Source organism: Heterodontus francisci, chromosome 14 (assembly GCF_036365525.1).
Source record: "Heterodontus francisci isolate sHetFra1 chromosome 14, sHetFra1.hap1, whole genome shotgun sequence".
In the NCBI taxonomy this organism is placed as follows: Eukaryota; Metazoa; Chordata; class Chondrichthyes; order Heterodontiformes; family Heterodontidae; genus Heterodontus; species Heterodontus francisci.
Genome location: NC_090384.1, coordinates 104,749,818 through 104,759,142, shown reverse-complemented (window position 1 = coordinate 104,759,142; position 9,325 = coordinate 104,749,818). Strand labels below are relative to the sequence as shown.

The 9,325-nt window shown below is 46.6% G+C and overlaps 1 protein-coding gene across 1 annotated transcript; it reads left to right on the top strand.

Annotated features, from left to right (window-relative positions):
- Positions 1 to 342: 342 nt before the first annotated feature.
- Positions 343 to 1,814, top strand: rassf10a (Ras association domain family member 10a). The gene has a single exon (XM_068046952.1). It carries the CDS (start codon positions 345 to 347, stop codon positions 1,641 to 1,643), a length of 1,299 nt encoding a protein of 432 aa, XP_067903053.1. The 5' UTR covers positions 343 to 344; the 3' UTR covers positions 1,644 to 1,814.
- The last annotated feature ends 7,511 nt before the right edge of the window (positions 1,815 to 9,325 follow it).

The window sequence follows — 9,325 nt, the reverse complement described above, 5'->3', positions numbered from 1 at the left end:
AGTGTTATCAAGGGTTTGGGGATTGGAGATTCTTTTCTCCCCCCCGTTAATTTTACAAAAACTAGCCTGTTTCCCCAGAAATAGAATTGACTGAAGATGTCTCTATCTGCAAGGGAAAGGGGGCGTGTGATTTGATGTGGGTAAGTTTTGTCGGCTAGTTATTGTCAAGGAGCTGTCACATGATGAGAGGGAGCTGGAACAGGCAGGGGAAGGAGTTGCTGCTTCAGAGCTAAAGCTGCCCACTTGTTGGAGTGAGAGGGAGCAGAGGCTTTCTGAAGGTTGAGATCGGAGGGTTAGAGGGTGTGAGGGGAGGGGGGGAATATCTGCCTTCGTGGAGCCCTGTGATGGACACAGAGGAGTGTAAGGTCAGTGTGTGGGTGTGTCAGGAGGAGAAGCTGATTACTGGCCTGTCCAGGCGAACCACTTGTGCCGATGTGATCATCGCGCTGCTGGAGGAGAGCCAGGGAAATGGGCTGGCCGAGAGGTTATTGTCGGGATCCCCGGACTCCTACTGCCTGGTGGAGAAGTGGAGGGGCTTTGAGAGGACCCTGCCCAACAAGACTAAGATCCTGAGACTGTGGAGCGCCTGGGGAAAGGAGCAGGAGAAGGTCACCTTCATGCTGGTCAAGAATGAAGCCTCACTCCCCAATAACGGACCTCGGAGCGCTGAAGCCAAGGTGGTCCTGAGCAAGGAGAGTCCTTGTAAGCTGAGGGGCACTGCCAAGCTAACCCTGGCACTGCCCCAGGACAAGCAGAGGCGAGTGGTCCGCAAAGCCTTCAGGAAACTAGCCAAAATTAACCGCTCCAAAAGGCAGGAAGGCTCCGGCAAAGAGGCTTCATGTGTGGAGCGGATGGAGACCCTGGTTCACCTGGTCCTGTCCCAGGATCACACCATCCGACAGCAGATCCAGTGGATCAGGGAGTTGGACAGGGAGATCGACAGGTATGAAGCCGGGATCCACCGGGACAGGATGAAGAGGCACGGGGTTAACTATGTGCAGGACACTTACCTGCTGGACGGGGAGTCCCGATACCTGCAGGCTGCGGAATCCCCTGGCCATTTGGAAGATTACACCAGGAAATGCCAGCAACTCCTGCACGTCCAACAAGAGCTGTCTCAGCAACAGGAGCAGCTGGAGATGGTCACACTGCAGATCCAGGAGGAACTGAACCAGCGGTGGATGAAGAGACGCCAAGTGGAGCTGGAGAGGAGGCATTCCCCCCCAGAGAGGGGGGGCAAGCCTCAGGAGGAGTCCTTGATGGAGCAGGAGAGGCTGAGAACCCAGCTCAGTGCCAGCCTCTACATCGGCCTCAGGCTAAACACTGACTTGGAGGTCAGCAAGAAGGACCTCTCCTACACCCAGAGTGTGTTGGAACAGAAAGAGAGACAGCTGGAGAATTTGATCGAGCAGCTGGCTCTGGAGGAGGGGGATATGGAGGAGGAGGAGGAGGAGGACCCCAGGACATGTCCCCAATTAAATAGCCCTGAGAACAGCCCCATTCCGGACAGCAGCAGTGATTGGGTTGAATCGAGGAGAGTCTCTGCGAGCTGCCAGGTCACCGATGAGGATTCTGACACTGGCCTCAGTTCCATGAACAGTCAGGATTCTGACACTATCCCAATCCCGGAGTCTGTGGTATAGCGGGTTCAGGAATAACACCAGCGATTATGAAACAGAACCAGCCGCGAACTGTCTCAGACCATCAGCTGTGAAGAATACGAGTTTTTAAAGGAAAATTGCACCATGCAACTTTCGAGATGGGAGGATGAATTGCAAATGATATTAAACTCCCTTAATAAAGTGGACGGCGTTGTACTGGAACAAACAGAAATAAAGTCGTCATTTTCCTCTCCAACAATTGCGGCTTCTTGTTGACGAGGTGTTCCTGCTAGAGAGAAGTATTCGGGTTTAGCTTATCTCTGCTGATCTCTCACCTTTGCCACAGTTTGTCTGTAATAAGTCTTGAATCCCGAGTTCCCTCCGCTGCTGTGAAATTATCTCCATTTTCTCTCTGTTAGGACACCTGTAAAATGGCAAAATCTATCGCACTGTTAGAATGTAGGATTCAGGATGTTTCTCAATTCAGGATGTTTATCAATTCATGTTTTGAGGGTGTGTTGTTAAGTGTGCCAGTCAGTGTGTTTTGATGTGAGATTGCAGTACCAGTGTGAACACAGTCGGAGCAGATCCTGCTTCCCCACTGGACTGGAAATTGGGAAGTGACCCCGGCATTTAACCCAGCCAAAGCTAGGGGCTGACAATCCCTCAAACATAGCTCACTCTTAATGTAAATCCATCTTATAGACAGGATATAGAGACACAAGCAAAGGTGCAACATAGATTTTTCAAGGATGATACCAGAACTGAGGGGTTAAAGTTAACAGGAAAGTTTGAACAGACTGGGGTCCTTTTCTTTGTAATTGAGAAGTCTGAGTGGTGAACTGATTGGGGTCTTTAAAACTATGACAGGGCGCGATAGGGTAGAATGTAGAGAAGATGTGTGGAAACCAAAAGTAGGAGACTATTAATGTAAGATAGTTGCTAATAAATCCAATCGGGAATTCAGGAGAAACTTCTTTACCCAGACAGTGGTGAGAATGTGGAACTCGCTACCACAGGGAGTGGTTGAGGTGAATAGTATCGATACATTTAAGGGGAAGCTGGATAAACACACGAGGGAGAAAGGAATAGAAGGATATGCTGATAGGGGGAGATGAAGTAGGGTGGGAGGAGGCTCGTGTGGAGCAGAAACCCCAGCATGGAGCAGATGGGCTGAATGGCCTGTTTCTGTGCATTCTATGCAAACACAGTCTCCAATCCCACAATCAGTTCTCCAAGAGGTTGACTCTACTTGCTGCAAGTGTGCCTGAGCCTTACAGGAACAATGCATTAGCTGGTAATTAAACATCTAAATGTCTTAACTAGATTGCCTCTTCCGTTGGCTGTTGAGAATATGCAATGGCAGTTTAATTATTTGTCCAGTACAGTATGTTGAAAATACATAAGCCTCTGCACTACAATACTGCAATATATATATTAAAAAAAATTGTGCTTTGCCTTTCCCATCCTGATTCAGCTGGCAATTGCGTGTCAAGCTCCACTCTAGTGGTGTGCAGTGGGATAAAGGTCACATCTGGTGTTTTATCTGTAATAGCTTCTAGGGACTGGAGAACAAGGCAATGGGACTGGGTCACAGCTGACACCCGAGAGTAGTTGGGTACCGACAGTTTCAGTGCCTTGGAACAGAAGCTGGGTGACGCTGTTTCTGCCTCTGGGTCTCCTCATTAACATCAGCTTCCAATTAATTGATGACTTAGCAAAGTGCAAGCAATAAAACGGCTACTTCTGTACTCAACTCCTCCAACCCCATTCAAGAGTTGAGACAAAGAGTGCAAGACACTGTTGGAAAAGTAAATTAAACCAGACGGCTTGGTAACTGGCGGACAGAGATTGAAGATAATTGGCAAAAGAACCAGAGGGGAGATTAAGGAGATTATTTTTTTTCTTTACAGTGAATTGTTTTGATCTGTAATGCGCTGCCTGAAAGAGTGGTGGAAACAGATTCAATAGAAAACTTCAAGAGAATTTGTTAAATGCTTGGAAAGGAAAAAAATTACTGGGTTTGGGGAAAATAAGGGGCAGTGGGACTAATTGAATAGCTGCTTTCAGAAAGCTAGTGCTGGCAAGATGGGCCAAATGGCCTCCTCCCGCACTGTAAGATTCTATAAGTCTATGATGTGTTGTACAGTTAGGGATTTTTTTATTCTTTCATGGGATGTGGGCATCATTGGCAAGGCTAGCATTTGTTGCCCATCCCTAATTGCCCTTAAACAGAGGCTTGCTCGGCCATTTCAGACGACAATTAAGAGTCAACCACATTGCTGTGCGTCTGGAGTCACATGTAGGCCAGACCAGGTATGAATGGCAGATTGCCTTCCCTAAAGGACATTACTGAACCAGATGGGTTTTTATAACAATCAATAATAGCTACATAGCATTGCTGCTGAGACTAGCTTTCAATTCCAGATTTCTGATGAATTAATTGACTTTAAATTTCACCAGCTGCCGTGTGAACTCATATCCCCAGGGCATTAGCCTGGGCCTCTGGATTACTAGTTCAGTGACATTACCACTATGCCACCACCTCCCCTATGGACAGCACAATAGGTACAGGCCATTAACTTACTTTAGAATTGGTGTATGATGAGCACTGTTTAGCAAAGGCCGGGTGCAGTGAAACAGGCTCACCTACCTTATCCACTGGAGGTGGCTGGGCCATGCATTCCTGTTTAACTGTCTTCAAACACTTCTGGGTAGAGACTCTGCTTAACTATTGTACACTTGGGGACCACCTTGAGAATGTTAACATGCTTCTAAACAGCCTACGTTCTAATTTCTGAAAGATGGTGGTGGATATCAAATAGAAAAACAGCTTCCTTGTTGCTGAAAAAATATTTCATTAATGCACAACTGAGGCAAATGCAGGTGTTTGCTTCTCTTTGTGATTCTCTTGAGGGTCACAGGATCCGTGTGTTTGTGTCATGGGCTAAGATACTGACCTTTTGCCTCTGCAGCCTGGGTTTGCATCTATCCCAGGCTTAAAGTTGTCCCTAATTTGACACCAATTAGCAATATCTCTCAAGACTGCAGCACGACTGATGTGGAGTAGGAAAAGAGTGTGGTAAGGGGGTTCTCTTCTGAGCTGAGGCAAGTCATAGAGGCAGAGTAGAGTGAGCTTTACTCTGTCTCTGGCTGTGTTATACTTGGGCACAAATTCTAGGCTAATGCTTCGGTGTAGCACTATCAGAGGTGCCGTCTTTTGGATGAGATGTTAAACTGAGGGACCCCACTCTCACCGTCTGCTGTCTCAGCTGGAGGTAAAAGGTCTTAAAGGGGTGTTCCTCCCAGTATCCTGGTCAATATTTACCCCTCAACCCACAGCGCTAAAAACAAAATTATCTGGCTGATATCACACTGCTGTTTATGGGAGCTTGCTGTGCACAAATTGGCTGCCTTGTCTAAATTACAACAGCTAATACTTCAGAAATATGTAAAGCCTGTAAAGTGCTCGGGATATCCTGAAGTCATGAACAATGCTGTATAGTTGCAAGTCTTATTTAGACCTGATATGGGAGCACTTGCTATGGCACCTCCAGCCCTCACTTCAACAAGCACAATTTTTTACAAAGTCCTAATATTTACAAAACAAAGCCTGAAGTCTTCAAAAGAAATGTGTCAAGGTATTTTGGTGAACTGTGGATGTTGCTCGGAGATTTATTCCACACTCAATTTGTGCAGTAAAAATTGACTGGAGATGTTATGCTGCGCTTTTGATGCAGTTTAATCTAACAGATTTTTATTCATTCTCAGGATGTGGGCATCGCTGGCAAAGCTCATCCCCGAGTTACAGATTTTCAGATTTAGATTTAGAGATACAGCACTGAAACAGGCCCTTCGGCCCACTGAGTCTGTGCCGACCATTAACCACCCATTTATACTAATCCTACATTCCTACCACATCCTCACCTGTCCCTATATTTCCCCTACCACCTACCTATACTAGGGGCAATTTATAATGGCCAATTAACCTATCAACCTGCAAGTCTTTTGGCTGTGGGAGGAAACTGGAGCACCCGGAGGAAACCCACGCAGACACGGAGAACTTGCAAACTCCACACAGGCAGTACCCGGAATCGAACCCAGGTCGCTGGAGCTGTGAGGCTGCGGTGCTAACCACTGCGCCACTGTGCCGCCCTAGAAGGTGGTGGTGAGCCGTCTTCTTGAACCGCTGATTGTGGTTTGGTGCAGCTGATAGGCTTACCAGGCCACTTCAGAGGCAAGTTAAGAGTCAACCAGTTTGTTGTGGGGACTGAAGTCACATATAGGTCCAGACCGGGTGAGAAGGCAGGTTTAAAGGACATTAATGAACTAGTTGGGTTTTTTCGACAATCTGACAGCTCATGGTGACTTTTACTGATTTTTAAAAAAAAGTGCATATCCTGAACCCACCGTGGTGGGATTTGGAACTCACATCCTCTCCAATAGGCCTTAAGATAACTGGTCTGATAATATAACCACCACTCTACCCTTGTTTGGCTTTTCACTGTCTGTTAATGCTGTGGATGAAGGAATAGAAAGTTTTATATATGCAATTTTGCAGATGGCATTGGATTAAATGTCATGGTAAATAATGTAGATGGGAGGAGGAAGTTACAAAAGGAAAGCGACCCAGTCAGTTTAAGTGAGTTGGCAAAACTGTGGCAGATGGAGTTCAATGTGCGGCAGTTTCAGATCATCCACTTTGGCTCTAAGACTAAACAGAATATTTTTTAAGGGCGAGAGACTTTGAGCTGTGACAGACCAAAGGTGTCCAGGTACACAAATCACTAAAAGCTAGGGAATGAGTACAAAAAGCAAACAAAGGCAAAGAATGTCATCTCAAAGGAGTTGGAATTCAGGAGTGAGGAAGGGATGCTTATGTTGTGTAGAGCACTGGGCCTTGGAGAGGGTGCAGCACAGATTCTCCAGAATGATACCAGGGCTGAAAGGGTCAAATTATGAGGCAGGTTGCATAGACTTGACATTCCCTTAAGTTTAGAAAGTTGAGGGATGATTTAATTGAGATATTTAAAATGATTAAGGGATTTGATAGAGTAGATATAGGGAACCTATTTCCTCTGGTGGGGAGTCCAGAACAAGGGGTCAATCTTAAAAATTAGAGCTGGGCAGTACAGGAGTGAAATCAGGAAGCATTTCTTCACAAAAGGGTAGGGGTAATCTGGAACTCTCTCCGCCAAGCAGTTATTGAGGGTGAGGGTCAATTAGAGCTTGATAGAATTTTGTTAGGTAACGGTATCACAGGCAAGTAAATGGAGATAGGAGACAGATCAGCCATTATGGCAGAACAGGCTCGAGGGGCTGAATGGCCTGCTCCTGTTCCGATGTCACTTCTACCAGATTGAAAGACAGTGAGAGGGGTCACTCTCTGTTTATGTCTTGTTGCTATGTTTGCTTCAATTGAAAGATATGTAACATTTCCATAAATTACTTCTGTGGAACTGTTTGCCTGAAGTTGGCAGTCTCTCCAGTTGGTTGTGGGATATGGAAGCACATTGAAAGTCTTTTTGATGTAGCTTAGAGTGTGCTGCAGGACTTTGAACCAGGTGCTATTGGCACATTAATACCTTATTGAGGCCAGCTGATCTTTTTAGAACAGAGGAAGGCTAAGGGGAGATTTAATAGAATTGTTCAAAAGTATGAAGGGTTTTGATAGAGTAGATAGTAACAAAGTGTTTCCACTGGCAGGAGGGTCAGTAACCAGAGGACACAGATTCATGATAACTGGCAAAAGAACCAGTCGAATTATTTTTTATGCAGTGAGTTGCTATGATCTAGAATACAAGTGAATCCAGGGACATTGGATAAGATTGGAGTATGGAGTTTAGATAGAAGATCAGCCATGATCTTATTGAATGGTGGAGCAGGCTCGAGGAGCTGTGTAGTCTACTCCTGCTCGTATTATGTTTTTATGATAGTGACTTTCAAAAGGAGTCAGTAATTCAAAAAGAAAAAAATGAGGACGATGGGAAAAGTAGGGAGTGGGACTAATTTTTAGCTCTTTCAAAGAACCAGCATGGACACAATGGCCTGAACAGCCTCCTTCCATGCTATAAGATCCTGTTATTCTAAGAGTTCCCCACTGATTGGTTTACTCCCAATTGGACCAGCAACCCATATATTGTGGGCTGAATGTTACTGGCCCCTCGACACGCAAGCCGCGGCGTGGGGGCCGGTAGAATTCTGCGGGGAGGGGCCCGCCTCAACCCGTGATGTTGAGAAGGGCCCGCTGCATGTTACCGGTGGCTGGGGGCCCTCGGTGCAGCCTTCCCACCGTCTGGCGACGGGCCCATCATCTCCATATTAAAATGAACCTTAACGATATTTAAATGAACCTACCTGCAGGCGGTGGCCGTCCCACGCCGATTTTACAGCCTCGCTCGGCCGTCGCGCGCCTTCAGAACTCTGTACGGTGGCCGGGAACCCGGGCAGCCACCCCCGATGATGTTAAATGAGCCCCAGCGCGTAATACCGTGGGGACTCAGGGTTGGTGTATTCACTCAGGATGCATGCTGCCCTGTGAGTTCATATCTCACCACACGATGCTGTATAATTCTGTGATTCTATGACCTGAAATGGTTTACGAGATTGTTCAGGGTTGTTTACAGGGCTGAGTTTCCTTTCTTGTTCCCCAAATGCCAGATGGCCAGTGGGCACAGTGTACTGGAAATACACTGGGTTTGTGATGAATGGGTTCTATAGAATTGCCTCCCGAAATCTCTCCACCTCTTTGCCCTCCTGCACCTTTAAGATGCTCCTTAAAACGGATCTCTTTGCCTGAGATTTTGGTCATCTAGTCAAATATTACCTTATGTGGTTTGGTGTCAGATTTTGTTTGATTACGTTGCTGTGAAGCACCTTGGGATGTTACATCAAAGTTGCTATATAAATGCAAGTTGTTGTTATGTATCTGCAGCCCTACAACTACACTAAAGTCCACCAGCATCAGAGATGCCTGTTTGTTGCTGGATTATCTTGGGGTGAGGAACAATGATTGACGGTCCTGGTCTGTGCTGATGGATTCAAAAATCTTCAGGGTGCTCCCAGGTCCCTCGCAGACCTACTGATCTGTAGAGGGTCCTGACACAAACCCCCACCCCACACCCCCTCCCAGCCAGCATTTTCTGGGGGCCTCCCTCTGTTTTTTACCCCCGTGCACAAGCTCGGAATCAAATGAGGCATCGTTCATTCGTACAAAGGAAGAACTTGCATCTCTATTGCGCCTTTCTCCACCTTAGGATATCCCAAAGCACTTTGCAGCCAAACAAATGTATTTCTTGCAGTGTGGAATTCTCTTCCCCAGAAAGCAGTGGAGACTGGGTCATTGAATTTATTCAAGGCTAAGTTAGATGGATTTTTGATAGACAAGGGAGTCGAGGGTTATAGTGGGGGGTGGAGGCAGACAGGAAGGTGGAGTTGAGACCACAACCAGATCAACCATGATCTTATCGAATGGCAGAGCAAGCTCGAATGGCCCAAATGGCCTACTCCTGTTGCTATGTTCCTCTGTAAGGCGGTAGCCAACTTGGGCACAGCAAGATCCCACAAATTGCAACAACCAGATAATCTGTATTATTCATGTTGGTTGAGGGTCACTGCTCTGTACAACAACTGCTGGGTTGTTTTGTATGAATGCCTCGCTCTCCGAAGACTAAACTTTGGGGCAGTCATGGGGTGAGTGTCTTTTTCACCCCACTGCCCATGGA